This window comes from Lutjanus erythropterus, chromosome 3, assembly GCF_056507025.1.
Source record: "Lutjanus erythropterus isolate fLutEry1 chromosome 3, fLutEry1.hap2, whole genome shotgun sequence".
Taxonomy (NCBI): Eukaryota; Metazoa; Chordata; class Actinopteri; order Lutjaniformes; family Lutjanidae; genus Lutjanus; species Lutjanus erythropterus.
This window is the reverse complement of record NC_139319.1, coordinates 1978436-1995555: the sequence shown is the minus strand read 5'-3', so window position 1 is coordinate 1995555 and position 17120 is coordinate 1978436. Positions and strand designations below refer to the sequence as shown.

Genomic DNA, 17120 nt, shown 5'->3' with positions numbered 1-17120 from the left:
AAGATTACAGTTAATTTTTTTTCTTTTAATGTTGGCCAATTGTAAAAAAGGATCAGCTATCAGCCAGTAGTCATCATTGGTTGTTCTGCAGGGTGATTTACTGGGCAATATTTGTCATTTTATTTCATTTAATGGTCTGCATCTGAAGCCAAGCAGATGTAAAGCCAGAATACTTCCACATCTAACTTGGCTGATTAAGGGTTTATTTCAATCAAATCAGGGCTGGTGATTGCTGGAACGGTGGAAAGACGGACCAAGACAGTTTCGGTGAATTTTATCTTGTTGCCATCAGACTGAATGAAGTGTGTATTATAATAAGTTAACGAGGTAAATAAGGTCATCTTACTTCAATAAAACCAAAAAGTGTACAATTGTAGTTTTCTGTATACAGAAAATAGGTGTACGAATGTTTTGTGAGGCTGTCTTGTTGATTTATTGGACGGAGGGTGGGGTACAGACAAACACGCGTACCTGTGCAAATATTTCTGAAACAGCCAGTTGGAAATTTTTGACACGTCACCCAACACTAATACATGTTAACATGGTTTCTGCTCCCTCATCTCAAATGGTAATCTTTACTTGGTGCCAAAATGGACAAATCACACTGACAATTAAATGATAGACATTTATAAAATGTTTAAAAATATTTTAAAACTACTTTCAAATGCATCTATTTTACTTTGGCACAATGATGAATCACCTTCTCACACATCTCAATATCTTGTTTTTTCACTTGACTGACAGTAACACCAGTATAAATAGGATGACTGCCTGGTCATTTTTCTAAAGGGACAGTTTTTTTTTTAATTAAAAGTACATGTTTTTCCTGTGGCCTGTAGTGATATTTATCTATCTAGATTTTTTTGAAGTTTGGGTTTTGGAGATCTCAGCCACAGAGATATCCACCTTCTCTCCAATATAATGGAACTAAACAGAACTTGTGGTTCTCAAAAGATCAAAAACACATTTGAAAAATTTGGCACCAGTGTCCCTTTCCAAAAATCATGACCTGGTTACTCAAGATAATCCACAAACCCTGTGAACACCCTCATGCAGAAAACTACTTTCTTTCTGAAGCAGACTCGACTTTTCTACTAGAAAGAAAACAGTTCCAACATGAACCTGATTATCTTGAGTGTCATTATTTTTGGAAAGAGACACTTGTGCCAAATTTTTTTAATTTATTTTTCGGTCACTCTGAGCACCACAAGCTGATTGGCACCAGGTCCATTATATTGGAGAGAAGGTAGACATCTCTAGGGCCGATGTCTTCAAAATTATCTAGATGCACTACATAGCACTACGGGCCAGGGGAAAAATATATATTTTTGATTTTGGGTTGCAAGTAGAGTTGAGTCATACCAGGCAGTGGAAAAACAGCATAACTCAGGTACACAGATGATTAATCAAGATCACAGCTTCTGAGGTACATCCAAAAGATAACTTCCAGGAGTGGCATCGACTACTGTAACGTGAGACCGAAGGCACTTCAGCCGAGCCGAGCCTGGACTCCAACTTCTTTTCTCGAGTTTGTGGTTTGTGGGCTGTAAACGCGATTTCTACCACCAGCCAGTTGTCATTCCGCTTCACAAGCAGGCATCCGATCTCTGAGCGCTTGCGGAGTTCGAGCCCTTGAAACTGGGGCTGGGCAGGGACCAGACTGGAGCCCCGTGGCACCGGGTGAAACACGCCATCCTCACGAAGAAGAGCTACATGAGTGTCCGTCAGGAGGAACTGAAAAATGGCGCTCTGATGCATACGGGTAGAGTTCATGACCTTGACGCTGGTGTACAGCAGAGGACAAATGTTTGCCAGAGAGGGTTTGCCGGGACCTTCCATGTTCCCGTGGACGATGTAGAGCAGGTCTGCAAGGACTCGCTTAAATCTGGACGTGATGTGAAGTCCGTTGTCCAGGAAGATGTCAGGAACACTCGAGGCCCAATCCAAAGAGAGTTCCATGAGGTCACCAGAAAGTAATGGATGATCTATAGCCCCTTCAGAGAACTTTTCAGGGTAAACGGCCTTCAGTAAAGCCCTGCAGAACTCTTGGGTAAGCTCTTTGCTATGAGTAAAGACAGCCAAGACAGTATCTTCCGTACAGCCAATCAGGCGGACATGCTGCCCTGCCAAACTAATCTGGACCTTCTTGAGTTCTATGAGCTTAAAATTGTGAAAAATAGCTAGAGTTTCATTTGGACTTGTTTCACTTGACAGCACTATTATGTCCTTCTCTGACAAAAGCAAGCACCCAGGCTTTGGGATCAGCTGCTTACGGTTGGCAGTTTTGAGCCAGAAGATATTCAAAAGCTTGCCAACTTTCATTTGAGGAGCAAGAGATTCCAAAGTATCTAGCATCTCCTGGAATGCAAGTGACTGTAGCTGAGACAAAGCTGGTGGCAGCTGGACCAGATTCTGATAAAACACTTGAGGACACATGTTTTTGAGAGACGACACAGAGCCTTCGGGCCACCCTGAGACACCCGGGATCAGAGGCATGCTGCCTTTCTGAGAAAGACTAAGGGTGCAATCCATCGACAGACCGACTTTGTTTTCTGTAGGGACACATGGCCCTGGCTCCGGTTTAACCTGCACTCGGTTAACCAGTGGCAGATCTTTGGACATCATGGTCACATACTGAGAGAGCACGACCTTCATTTCATCGACTCGTACATTTTGAATGATGTCCCGTGTGTCCTGTAGCTTTCTACCGGCATCTTTGTACGCTTCGGACAGCTTTCCAGTAAAATATCCCAAGTTGTAGCTACTGTTGGACGCTACTTTCTCAGTTTCTTTGTCTGTCTCTTGTTTTATTTGACCACTGACAGATTCATTGGGCTTCTGCTTGGGACTGAAGTAGCCAATAATAGAGTTCAGCAACTTTGATGTTTGATCTTTGGGAAGTTTATCTTCTACTATCCTTGCCACTGGTTGGTGTTGGATTTTTTCCTTTAAATAAGAATAAAAGCGTCCAGTTAAGAGCAGCTCCTTTGCCCCATCTTCAGTCTTTTTGTCATCAGGAACACAGGAAGTAGAATCGCTTCTGCCTTTATCAGTGATGTTCTTGTTTTCATCAAATCTGTTGGTCGTGGTGTTTGTCGAGGGGGCACAAAACTTGTGTTGTCCATTTTCACAACGATCAGGTTCACAAACAGCTCGGTCTGCTTCTCCTTGAGCGATATTCACTCCTCTTTGCTGCCACTTGTTTTTGTCACCATCTTTGTGAGGCACTTTCTCCTTTTCAATTAAGACTTCAGCTGAGGGTTCTTGTTTTTCTTCTCCCTGAAGCTTTAAGAGGCTGGTCTGTGGTTCTTCGGACATATTTTCCAGGATGCGAGGAGGAGAGTTTGCCTCAAGCTCCAGGGCAGGCAGGAAGCTAGACTGCAACCCGCAGGCTCTCTGTGTGCACAAGGGGGGAGTCCATGACTACATCGTCAATAAGGACGTGAAGGCTCTTTGAATTATTACTGAAGTCCTTATTCCACCCCAAATGAGAATTACAGGTCCTCCATCACCAGGTGCACAGGTGAGTTGTCAGTGATTCAAAATTAACAGTGTGTTAAAAGGCTTGGCATGCAAATTAGGATAAAAAGTGTACAAATAAATACTTTCAATTTCTTCTCGAAAACTTTAAATTCCAATCAAATGTGGGAAAAGTAGCACCTACAGATAATTCCAGTAATTACTGCCTTCTTGGTGATTATATACAGTCTTTACAGACTTCCTAAATTTAGTTTCTGGCTGAAACGTCACCCATCTTACACTTTATCTGACAGAAAAAAAAGACATCTGCAAATACTGAGAGCTCAAATATGATATTTGTGAACATTTCAAGCTCTTTCATTGTCTGCTAGTCTACTTTCCATGCATCACCTGCCACCATCCTAAAGAAGAGGATGAACTTCCTTTCCTCGTTTTTTCCAAAAATACCTTTTTTCATTCCTGATACAGATTCGGTTACCTGAACTTGTACCGTCCAATACAGAATACATATATAATACTAGTACAAAAATAATTGTATGGCCTGGCTCAGGTAAAGAAAAAAAAAGGTGTATGTGGTTTGGGATTGGCACATAGACTTGCGTACTTGCCGATACGCGATCCAGCATTTTAAGGTGATCAGAGGCATTTCAGACACTGATATCATGACCGAAACAACCCTAATTTCAACCTTTATCTCATTCTATTAAAATACAAATGAAGTGACTTATATCAGTGATTGATTATAAAACAAATGCATCTGTCCTTGCATTCCTGTTTTGAAACCCTTAGATTTAAAACAGAAACACATTCACAATTTCCCAAAATTACTTTTAATTTCTTCAATTATAAGTGTGATTTTTTTTACCATGCATATAATCAACAACAGACACATTTCAGTAAAATGCAATAATACAGAACCCGTCATTTTAAAAAATGTAGCAGGATTATAGATTTTTTAAGATTGGTAATTAAATTGTAATAATTCCAAAACAAAACAAACATAAACATAAAGATCCTGGTCTTACCTCATATTTAAGCCTCCTTGGATTAATGTTTTGCAGCTTTTCATCATCCTGAAAACAATAAAACTGAACATCAACATCATCAACATCAACAACTCTCAGCATCACTAATTATTAAAAATAAACTCAGTATTCGTAATCTGCAAAATAACAAGCAGCTTTTCTGAATAAATAATCCCCCCAAAATTATAATAAATCAATTATTAAATTCCACTTCATGATTATGGGAAAAGGGGACAAATTAAACAAAACCAGGTGGAGAAGAACCCGATTAAAAGAACTGCAAACCAAACTGACTGAAAAAAGTTGGTCGATCCATAATGGGATTCAGGAGAATCATGCAGATTAGAGAGCAGGGAAAGTCTCACGGGGACGTACAGAGCAGAGGGATCCTGGTCTTACCTCGTCTGTTAATCTAACAGAGCTACAGTCGCTAACTTCCTCCTCCTCCTGCAGGGTTAAAGAGCTGAATATCAGTTCTACACAGAGAGAGACTCTTCAACTCGCAATCTGTCACTGCACCTGATGGATTTTTTTAGTTTACTCGTTAATTTTGGAGTGGAAATAAAAGCCCCAGATGACGGGCGTTTAAGACTAGAAAAGCCTTCCAGCTGCAGCTTTATTTTACCTAAACTAACGAGAGAACCAGGCATTTCTTTGTTCGAACAGACCACAAGGAGTGGGAGTAATCATCTTTTGCACGATAATTTTCATTTTCACTGAAACAAACAGACAAACAAAAAAAACTATTAAAATTGAGATTGGCATCGCAATTGTTGGGGAAACATGATTTCTGACATTTGGAGAACAAAATTTGTAGGTCAAAACATCTCTGAAGCTCTACAGTATTGCATTAAAATGGTATTTTTTTATGCATTTTTCCTTTATCAAAAAACTGCAGCTTCTGCAATTTGGATATTTCACTCATCCATACTGTGATTTTGATTATATTGCGATTAACTGTGCAACCCTAGTCAGTACTGACTTCAATTTGAGAATTTATAGAATATTTTTTTCTGACCATAACTGCAAAATGACCTTATGGTCCTTATACACAGCTGGTTTGGATGTTGAGATTAAATAAAACCCTGCAGGTTAAATGAAGTAATAAATAATGAAGCGTGTGGGTCAGTTCTTACCCTGAGAGATTCACAGGACAGAGACAGATCCATGCTGCTGCTGCTGCCGTTGAGAAGATTCATCTTACGTAACCTTCGCTGAACTTCCTCTTCAATGTACGCATTTATCCTGGCGAATAATAAGAATTGATAACAACATAAACACATGAATAAGAAACCAAACGGTTGATTGAAAGGTCAACCCTTCATCCCAGCAGCAGAAACTTTCTTCAAAAACACATTTTTGAGACAGCGGTAGGTGTACGTACCTGTCGTCTGACAGCGGCAGCAGCGTGTTCAGGCTCTGGATGTGGCTGACCGGGGAGCTGTTGTGACTCGTCTTCTCATCGTTACTGATGGAGTGAGTCCTGTTGTTTTCTTCTCCTTCGTTGATCCTCTGTCTCAGCTTCTGGATCTCCCGCTCCACTCTAGAGAGAAGAAAACAAGACTGTGAGCTCCGTTTTCATGTCAGAGCTAAAATCCTTCTGCACAAAGTGAGTAATCATATTCAATCGATTAGATACCTAACCTGGTTTCATTGTCTCAAAGGATTTACTTGAAAGTTTTTCATAACGTGTTTGTTTTCACTTTAAATCTCTTTCTCCTCAACTGCTAGTCAGACACACAAACAAAAACATTTTCCAGGCATCATTATGACAAGAAATAAGCTATCAGGTTGGTGCAATCTTTGACATTTTAAAAATGAAAGACTACCTAGTAAGGCTGCTTCTCCCCAAGAATTGAGATGATTGAGACAATTCTCTCGCACTTTTAACAAGCACATCTATTGCAGATTTAGATGCTGGACTAAAATTTAAAAGTCCCTTGCACTAAAGTGATTCACTAAAATGCTGATGAAAACAAAAGAATGCAGATGCATCGTGTAATTATATATATATGTATATGTATATATGTATATTTTGTAATCTGGTGGCTTGGATATTGTGATGTGATTTGTTTGTCCTTCATGAGGGAGTGAACCGTCTTCATATAGAAAGGAGATCGGACAGATGTATGAATTGAGATTAAATTAACTTTCTTACAGTATACACTGTTTGTTAACCGTGTCTTTAATAAGTGTTATTATGATGTTCTGACCTCTGCTGGTCCAGGTCAGCCCCCGTCCTCGGGGTCCTGATGACCGAGCTCTTGTGTCTCTGCTCCTCTGTGTCGGGGTCCAGGGAGATGCTGCGCCTCAGGGCCGAGTGCCTCCTCTCCAGCCGGGCCACCGCCTGCTCCATTGCCTCCCTCTGCTGCTTCTCCTTGGACTCCAGGATCTCCTTCTCCTTCCTCCTCACCTTCTCCTCCTGCCGAGCCACATTGGCCGTGAACTCGTAGGTCTCCTGGAGCTGCTGGAGCTGCTGAGCGCTGTGCAAGTGGAGGTTCAGTTTCTCCTCTTTGTCCTCCAGCTCCTTCTCCACCTGGTACAGCGTGTTATCGAGGCCCGGCGGCCTGTCGCAGTTCCCGTTGCTGCCGCCGCCGCTGCGCTCCAGCATCTCCATGGCTCTCTGCTTCTCCTCGGCCAGCGCAGGGAGGAGGCCGTCGGCCACGCTGGCCAGCTGACGCTCCTTGAACTGTAGTCTGTGCTCCGCCTGTTTGACCAGCTGCTCCTCCTGGCAGACAGCTGTAGCCTCCTGCGCCTCCTTCTCCTGCTCCTCCCTCAGCTGCTGTTGTCGTTCTTTGAGGCTGCGGCTGAGGAGCAGCAGTGTATTACGCTCTGCAGCCACCTCTTTCTCCAGGCGCTCCCTCTGCTGCTGGAGCTCCTCCTCCAGCTGGCCCAGCTCCTTCACCTGAGCCTCCTTGAAGTTAGTGTATCGTGCCTGGGCAGACCTCGCCTCCTCGCTTGCATCCTCCACATCTGGCCGCTCTCCAGTCTCTTTGGCACGGAGGAGTGCCTCTCTGATGTCAGCCAGAGCTCGACGTTCCTCCTCCAGACGTCGGGCGTCCTCCCGGGTCAGCAGGATGGTGGCCGCCTCGTGTTTCTCCCTCAGCTGCTCCTCCAGCCTCCCCACCAGACTCACCTGCTCCCGCTCCTGCTCCTCCAGCCGCCGCCGCTCAGTCTCCAGACGAACCTTCTGTTCCTCACGCTCCCTCTTCAGCCTCTCCAGCTCGCGGTAGATCTCAGTCTGCTCTGCAGCCTCCTGCTGCCGCCGCTGCTCCTCCTCCTCCTCCTCCTCCTGCTGGTTCCGCTGCTGGAGGTCCCCCCGCTGGATCTCTGTACGTCTCTCCTCCTCGAAGCGCTCCTTCTCAGCCAGGAAGTCTCGCAGACGGCTCTCGATGTCCTGGCTGCGGCGGCGGAGGTTCTCCTCCTGACGGAGGATCCGCTGCTGCACCTCCTCAGACTCCTTACGCTGACTCTCCACCTCCTGCTGCAGGCGCTCCAGCTCTGCCTTCTCACTCTGGTGCTTCACCTCCATCTCCTTGATCAGCCTCCTACAGCAACAAGAGCATGTATGACATTTTACAGTGAAACAGTAACCAGTTCATGTGTTGATATGGAAACTTCTCATTTCTACCACAACCTCAACAAAGTCTGTCGGACATTAACAAATAACATAACATACCATATTACATAAAAAACAGTAGTTAAATAAAAGCTGGTTCTTGAATAATGGCTGGATTAAAAAAAAAACAAGAAAAAGGTGGATAATCTCCCAGTCATATTGTGTATTGTATGTATGTACTTCCATTGCTTTAACTGAATAAAGCTGTACTTTGAAAGGCAGCGGGCGCAGCATGCTTTGATTTAGTGTTTAAGTAATTGTGTTTAAGAGACAGATGTGAAATGTTCTGTGATTATTTTCTGTGCCATCACTCAGAGACTAATGTTAAGACGTTAACAGAGCAGAGCAGCGATCGGCTGTAACAAAAGAGAGTGACACAAACTGCAGCATTAAACAACTTAAACCACTTTTTAAAATAAAAGGGGTGCAGACCATTTCACTGCCACTTCTATTTCATGTTGTATTTCAGGGGAACTGGAGCAAGCAACTGAAAACTGTGCCCCCTTTTCTATTAATTCCAGATAAGCTTCTAGATTCTGAAGCAAATTAGACCAAAAGATTCCCAGTGCGAGCAGCTGCAGATGGATGCAGTCCGACTGGCTGGCACCTCCTGGATTAAAAGTTTAAACTCTGATGCATCAAGATGCATCGATAATCATTTTATAATCACATCTTCACTTCCTGAATTAGAATCTAAAAGGTACTAAGAGATTCCCACTCCTAATTCAAATAAAGGCCTGGTACCCCGGTCACTATTTCAATAAATACAGTAAACCGTTTTCTCGAGGTGTAGCATCTGGTCAAATATATCAGCATTCTGATTTTGAAGCATCAGATACTGGACTGATCCTCTCATATCTTCTGCTGCCAACTCCAAATATTTAGATAATAGATTTATCGTTATTCATTTTTCAAGCTAAAATGTTAAGCGTTAGCTGGTTGGAGCTTCTTAAATTCAAAGAGATTCTGCTTTTCTTTGTCATTTATTACAGTAAAATGAAGAGTCTTTGGAAAAGGAGGTTGAGCTTCAACAGTTGGATTTCAGTGGTGTACTAAACACAATAATTCAGTGAACATATTCCAAAACATTTAATGTCACTTGAGGTGTGTTACCTTTTCAATTTTTTAGTAAATGGAGAGACTGCTGGTTGGACAAAAAGAATAATCTGCATACATCATTTTGGGCTCTGGGACATTATTATTACAGTTTTTTGACATTTCATAGACTTAACAATTAATCTTGATAATCTGCAATTAATTAAGATGAAAATAATTTCTAGTTAGACTGATTAGACTAGAAAGGACTCAGATTTGATTACAAGATTGAATAGACACCACAGTCGCGATCAAATTCAACTGAACTCTAATCACATGTATGAGTGCATGGTCAAGCCTCTCAGTAGATGAAGAGAAATAACAGACCCTTTTACCTTTTCAGCTCTAGTTTCTCCAGCTCCTCTCGCTGCTGTCTCTCAAACTCCAACCTGTAAACACAAAACCTTATTCAGCTTCCTTTCCTCTTAGCAAAAGAAGAGCACACAAACACATCAACATTCAACATCACGACTACTGAGGTGCAGTAAGTGAAAGCAGCAGTCGACACACAAAATGATGCTTCAAATAAAATGCCAGGCAATGTGGAAAAAGCAATGATGCACTCTCTACTGTCAGACGTCAAAATGGAGACTAAAGCAACAAGGTGACGTGCAAAATAATAAAGAAACAGGCAATGAGGGTTCAGGTGGAGAAACTGGACACGTCAACACACATCTCTGTGTCAAAAACGGGACAGTTAGACAGGAAGTGGACGGCTGAGTCTACCTGAGGAAGACGGGGGCCTTCTCAGTGAAGAGACTGTCGACAGGACAGGGTTGACATTGTTAATTCCAGCAGGCTTTAATCATAAAGTGTGTACAGTACTTCATAGTCTAACAAAACACACTGCTGCTGGACGAGGACTGTTCTGGACACACTGAAGTGTCCGTGCAATAATCAGTCAATTATTTAACTCATATTTAGCTACAGTTAACTGGATTACACTGACAAGAAGAGGCTCAATTTCTCTACAACAAGAGAAAAGATTTGGCCCGATGGTGACTGTAATAGTCAGAAGGCACACAATAATCAGTGGGGTTCATCCTCTGAAGACTTTTCACGATCCAAACGATCCACAGAGCTGATAACAGCCACCTTTCAATCCAAATGTATGTAAATCAGCAAAAGAAAATGGAAATGAATGCTTGTTTCAATCCTCTACCGTTTTATGATTATTAGAAGTTGGTTTATCAAGATAAGCAGCAGGTGGCGCCAACTCTCGAATCAGAAAACCAATTATACCACTGCAGAGGAAAAGTGTGACAATTAAAGAGTGTCGGTCGAACCTCAAATGGTGAAACATAATGTATAAAACAGGATGGACATCAGACATTTCTTTTGGTTTCATGTATTAATTTAAGGAAGGTTGCATCAGATCTGTGTGGAGCCGTCATGGATGTGTTTTAGAGCCATGAGGAAACAGCTGATCAGTCATATGAATTAAATGTTCACTACATCAGAGCTTAAAGTGTTTTCAGATTCTGTCAATTCCATCAGCCTTTTTAAATGCGATTCCTCAGAATGAGCATAACTGATGGAAACATAGCTGGTACGTCATGAGATGAAACCTCATTTGGTGCTAAATGAAAATGGTTCATCCTCTGAGAAGAAGTAAAAATGCTCAGTAAATATCATGGAAATCGGTTCATTTGTTTTTGTTTAAATGTAAGGAAAGATTTGGCCTGTTGGTGGCAGCAGACCTGTCACCATTATTAAAGTATAAGGCTACCATTATTCTAGACTTACATTGTTGTCAACAAAACTAATGAAAAGTCCAAAAACAACATGTTCGTCTTCGTCTCTCTAAACTTCCCTGACTTCCTGTCTGTGGCTCTCAGCTCCAGTTGGTTTCTACTGAAGATGTAAATCATTGGAGCACCCCACAGTTTCCTTCTTTAAAAAAGGTTCAGAAATTTTATAAAACAGCTGCTCACAAACAGGAGAAAATAGTGCATTTTTGTTGGGGACTATTTTCAGAGGCGGATTAATCCATATTTGGGGCTCAAGTGAGTATCTGGGGTGGCAGGACGGTGTGGACTATAGTGTGTGTGGTGATGAAGGAATGGAGTTCTAGAGCAGAAACAGAAACTGGAGACCCAAATCCTCAATAGCTTTCAAACCATGTCACTTAATTTGTACAAAAATTATCTATATCTAAAATCTTTTAATCCAAACTTAGCTTTGACAAAAAGTCAAACATTAACTAAGAAAGAGAACAGGATGGAGCCCTGCTCAGGATTTAGCAGGAAGTTTGAGTTTTTCTGGTCTCTTTTCTGACAGAATAAATCTGTTTCTCTTATGATCTGTCTGATCTGAATCTTTAACTTTCATTCATTTTAATTAACTAGAACGGACACATTTTGTTGTGTTTTATTAAATCTCACCTACAGTGTTTTATTTATTGCCATCACTTGCTGTGTAAATGCAGATAAGCTAAAGTGAAAGTGTTAAAGTCCTGAGGGGGGGGATTGATGCAGAGGGGGGGTGCACTGCAGGGTCTGAGCTGATCATCACATGCAGCTGCAGGTATCTGTGTATTCATACACTCACCCGGGGTTGTAGAGCATCACAGTGGACAGGTTTTCACAGGATTTGGACAGATCCGTCATAGAGAGGCTGAACGTGGAGAGCAGGCCGCTCTGAAGAGGAAAAGATCAGAGCGTCAACAACATCACCTGTTTAATCTGAGAGCAGCTTCAGAAGTTCAAGTCTCTGAACTGAACTGAAACACAGTCTCACCTTTCGTTTCTCCCTCAGCTTGGCCGCCTCCTTTGGATGGTTGAAACGAAACATGTTGGTCCTGCCGAGCAGAATAACAGCACCTGGAACGCAAAACAACAACCAACGAGATCAAACATAAATCAAACAGATTAAAAGAAGCAACAAGAAGACAATCGTTGAGCTGTCAGAGGTTTCTGTGGTCTCACCTTGGTTGAGGTGCGACGGTTCCGTCACCTGAACACCGTTAACTGAACACTGAGCTCCGCCGAGCGGCACCAGAGTCACTTTGCCGTTCTGGTTCTCAAACATACAGTGTTCACTCTCGAGGTCGAGACCGTGCAGGACTGCAGGAGGAAAAAAACAACACAGGAGAGATCAATATATATATATACACAATAATCATTTATAAAGCTACTGTATAAAAGAAGAGATGAGAAAGTTCTGGAGGACAAACAGAATGAGTTAATATGGCTGATAAAGATGTTCATTTTGTTTTCTTGTGTGGTAGTGAGCTTAGATCCACAAAACTGGATAGTACTGATCTACCCAGGAAGTCAACAAACATGCATTTCTTCATGTCTCATTAAATGTCAAGAAAACAAGAGCCTTTGTAAACATGCAGAGCCACAATCAACAGTAAAAGCTCAGCAGCTTGTTAAAAATAATTCCTTCTGGTTAATGATGGAGGACAAACTCACTGATGTCCTGCTCTGTGGACGCGTCCTCTCTGCCCACGTATGTCCGTCCCTCCTGTGGTGGAAGACGAAACTCACAAACAGGAAGAACCACTAACACACACAAAACACTACGAGACACTTAATTCTGCTAATGTACATTCATTGTGGCTATCAGAAGTTTGTGATTATTAAATGATAATCAAATGTACTTTCCTGCTTCCAGCCTTTGTCTCTCCTCTGGACTGTTCAGTGGAAATGTTTCAGGAGGCTTTTCTGATGTTTCAGGTAGTTTTTTTTTTTATTAGACTGTTATCATTCTCTCATTTAAAACACAAATGAAGACCTGAACGCTTATATATCACCTTCTTACATCCAGATATAAACAGAGATAATGATATATATTCAGTTGAAGGTACTTGATACAGTAAATTATTGGATCTCTGAGATTACTTGGTTGTGTTGCAGGTGATTTCTGACCTTTAAATGGTAGAGGATGATGCCGGTGCTGAGGAGGTCGTCGTCGATGCCGATGAGGTGAGGCAGCTCAGAGTCCAACACCACACCGATCCCCTCTTTCCTCAGAGCGAGAGTCTCCTCCTGGACACAAATATGATGATATTTTAAAACTTCAGCTCAGATTTCACAGAAACAGTCAAAACTTGTGCACAAAGACAAATGATTAGCCAGATGTAAAGCTCCATTTGTGCTTAAAATAACATGAAACTGCAGAGCGACACCTGTCTTTTATTTTTCTACATGAAGGAAACATCAGCAGAGGTTGTTGCTTTCAGTCGACATATAGTGAAACAACATGGGCGATAAACAAACGCGCACTGTTACCTTGAGAATATTCTGTGTCTCGTTCCATTTGTTGGTCCACTCTTTAGTCAGCTCCAGAACCTGCAAACACAAATCAACAGACACCAAACAGAAACCACTGGGTTACAAAAAAGAAATCTCTACACAACTATAACCAAAGCCACATTTCCAGAGTGTCGTCTGGTGCAGCAGCTTTGAATCTGGTGCAAACATCTGGCATCAACCGTCCCAGCAGCAGGACATCAGAGACTCACTCTGGCTTCATTCTGGTGCAGCTTCTCCTCCATACTCAGAGCAGTGGGCGAATCCAGGAGAGCAATCTGAGAGAGACAAAGACACGCCTCAGAAACATGTCGACTCAGTTGTGTTCTTACTGACATTCATGCTGTGACTTTAGCTAGTGGCATGAAACAGAACAGAATACCACAAGATTTATCTAAATAAAATCTATGAAAAATTAATTAAAAGAGGCATCGACCTTTATCTTCTTCTTCTTCTTTACTCTATAGTGGAAATTTCGTCAGCTATTTCTTTTAGTCCTGTGTCAAATATCTTTGTTCATTTTAACTAAATTTATTCAATCTCATCTTGTTTTTAGTTGCTTTCTAGCTGACTAAAAGTCTTAATACAGCCAAAGAAAACTATTTCAGTCTAGTTTTTGTTGTGAGAACTGTTCTTTAGTCTTTAGTCATCAGATTATATCAAATATTTCAGTCAATCTAGTTGATGAAAACTGAACAAAGCCTTCATAATGTAACACCACCCCTTTACTAGTTGGCTTAATATAGTTCAAAAAACCCAACAAGAGGTGCAGGTTTTGTCGACCCCTGTGAAAGTATCCACAGTAGTATTACATCGCTAATTATTTCATTTTATTAGTTTTATTCTATTTCATAAACAGACTGTTACTGACTGCTGCACTGTTTTTGTTTCGCAGTTGTACATAATTCAAACATTTATTGCTAAAAACAATTCATGCCAATTTATCACACATGCTAAGGTCACGGCTGCTACTTTTATTTAATTAAACAGGGTCCTACACATTTTCCAAAGTTGGATTTAAGCACCTTTCAAGTATTTTCAAGTTTTTCCAGCCCCTTACAGCTGTGGTAAAGTCCAGATTTATATATACACATATATATATACATACTCAAACTAATTAGGCCCTATGTAATTTCTTCATCACATTAAATCAGATGTTACTGTGCTATAAACAACCAAAATTATGTTACCTGATAAAATTCTACATAAGAGTGACAATTTAAAAGAGAAAACTACAAATTTCATGTTTCAAAATGTGTCACCTGTCATTAAGTAGACTTGGCATCTTAAATAATACGGCTGAGCCGATATAAAACCGTCACTAACTGTCACACAATACTAAACAAATTACTTTGATTTTCCACTTTTTCATAATTTTTCAAGTCATTTCAAGCATTTTGTCCAAAATCCAAGCACATTTCAAAGCTTGAAAACATTAAATTAATATTCAAGAGTTTTCAAGGATTTCCAGCACCTGTAAGAACCAATGCAAAGCAGAAGCACTTTAAGGTAAAAATTAACAAAAAATGCCGTATACATCAGAGCTATTATTTCTTTTTAAAGGTCTTTTATAAAGTCGCTTTCTTTGTGTTTTAATATATCAATAAAGATCATACTGTGGATTTTTTTATTGTAGCATCATCGTGCCCTCAGTACTTTGGTATTGTTACATCCCTAAAAAACAAAATATCTACAACATTTCAGAATTTTTATTAATTAGATTTTTGTTTCACCTTTTCTTTAAAAAATATTCCATGTTGATGTGGTCACAGTTTGTGTTAAATGACATCAGTCTCATCATGATCTCATCTTAGTGATGGAAAAAAAGGTCATTGAGGAACGGATTTTATCACAGTTTTCATTAACAAAATAAAAACTAGTCAGCGTCTCTGAATTTGAAGACAGAGAGGCGGGGCCTGAGACCTGCTCCGCCCTCTTTACTCTTCCTCCTCGTGTCTCTGCAGCTGCAGTCTGGTCTGTCAGAGCTTGTTTACCTGGTTGCCCTGAACCAGCAGAGCCTTCAGTCGGGCGATTTCAGCCCGTAGTTCTCTGATCAGCCGGACGTTGCTGTCCTCGTTGATGGTGGGTTTGTTGATGATGTTCTTGGCTCGGTTAGCGTATCGCAGAGTGCTGAGCGTCTCGCCGTAGTTCACATCGGCGGGGGAAACAGCTGTTGAAACAAGACGAGATTTTTTAACAGAATGAAATTAAACACTTCTGGTTTTTGGAACATTTAAAACGTCTGTGTGCGATTTGATGCCTGATTCTTACTAGCGATCATGATGGTCTTGGAGTTGCCGCCCAGGCTGTCTTTCAGCAGCCACGTCAGCACCGAGTCTCTGTAGGGAACAAACACCGACTTCTTCTTCAGGTTGGTGTTCACTCCGTCCTGCGACATGTCAGCTGCACACAAACAGGAAACACAGTCAGTCAGCAAACACTGATAAAAGTTTAAAAGCAGAAACTAGTAGATTATTATCTCGTGTTTCTGACCCAGAGAAGAGATGACGTTGCCCAGGGTGACCAGAGACTTGTTGATGTTTCCTCCCTCTTTCAGGCGGACGCCTGTCGCTCCGGTGGCGTCGGCTCGCTCACTGCCGGCCAAATCGACCAGGTGGATCTTACTGACTGTTTCACTGGGCATCTCTGCATCGAACTTAGCCTGACAGACAGAAAGCCAGAGTGAATGAATCATTACTTTCAGTGAGAAAATGTGTGAATTTCTGTTATTTTACACCAATCTCGTTAACAGTCAGCTAACATTTAGCTGCTGAGGACCAGAGCCGGTGTTTCAGAGCTTCCAGTGTTTCAGCAGATATCCAGATACCAGAAATCTGAGCCAAGACTTTCTCTTCTGTCTGTCGTTGTTTACAGTCCAACTCTGTTTGTCAGCGGCCAGCTAATCTCTATAAACAGATCATATCTGCATATCAACGCAGATCCATTTTTAAAAAAGCCGATTCAGCATCAGATGATCGCCAGCAGGTTCAAAGATTTCAATGCTGTCCACCTCTCTCACTCTCCAAACAGACTCTTAACCTGCATACAACCAAAGCCCGCTCAAACATGATTGGTCAATACTACACAGACAATAAACGTACTATAAACAGAGACCAGAACGCTTCAGTTAGCAAAATATTGTTCCTTGCCAGTATCCCGCATTGTATCTGTTTATAGAGATTAAATTCATACCAAAGAAGCTACATAAAATTATCAGGTACAGGTATATCAGGTAATTTAACATTTTGTTGTTTGTTTATTCTGTCGCATAAACAGCAGCTCATTTCCTCATTATTGTTTTGTATTTTCTTTATTTACTGTAAACTATAGTGATCTGTGTGTTTTTATAGCAGGTATCCTGATATAAAATCTGCAGCAATATCACAATTTCACTGGTCGACTTCTTCTGGGGAAAATCGGCCAAAAAAACAAACATATCAAGCCTCAAGTTGAAATATCACATGCAGACATCTTAACTTTAGTAAAAAGAACAAATGCAACCGATCTGAAAAGAAAGTCAGTGTTGTTCTGCACCTAAATTCAGTCTCAGGTTGATTAAATTACAGGCCTACTGCCAAAAACCTGCACCACAGCTTTTATAACTGTCAGAACTGACACCAGCAGTTTTTTTTTATTTTGTTT

General features: G+C 41.2%; 1 protein-coding gene across 4 annotated transcripts in view; it reads right to left on the bottom strand.

Moving 5' to 3' along the window:
* Nucleotides 1-17120, bottom strand: part of kif16ba (kinesin family member 16Ba) — a 28313-nt gene that overhangs the window by 3818 nt on the left and 7375 nt on the right. The window contains exons 8-25 of one of the 4 annotated variants that reach the window (XM_084714611.1): nt 15972-16140; nt 15750-15881; nt 15473-15648; nt 13691-13756; nt 13458-13517; nt 13095-13214; nt 12639-12690; nt 12147-12284; nt 11959-12041; nt 11770-11858; nt 9946-9978; nt 9555-9608; nt 6719-8053; nt 5890-6048; nt 5642-5750; nt 4905-4952; nt 4506-4553; nt 833-3396 (exon numbers count right to left, since the gene is read on the bottom strand). In XM_084714611.1, the coding sequence (XP_084570737.1) occupies nt 1387-3396; nt 4506-4553; nt 4905-4952; nt 5642-5750; nt 5890-6048; nt 6719-8053; nt 9555-9608; nt 9946-9978; nt 11770-11858; nt 11959-12041; nt 12147-12284; nt 12639-12690; nt 13095-13214; nt 13458-13517; nt 13691-13756; nt 15473-15648; nt 15750-15881; nt 15972-16140 (4881 nt within the window). In that variant the 3' untranslated portion in view covers nt 833-1386. Of the gene's footprint in view, nt 1-832; nt 3397-4505; nt 4554-4904; nt 4953-5641; nt 5751-5889; nt 6049-6718; nt 8093-9554; nt 9609-9945; nt 9979-11769; nt 11859-11958; nt 12042-12146; nt 12285-12638; nt 12691-13094; nt 13215-13457; nt 13518-13690; nt 13757-15472; nt 15649-15749; nt 15882-15971; nt 16141-17120 lie in introns of those variants that run through there. The other 3 variants (XM_084714613.1, XM_084714614.1, XM_084714610.1) reach the window with 3 other exon arrangements.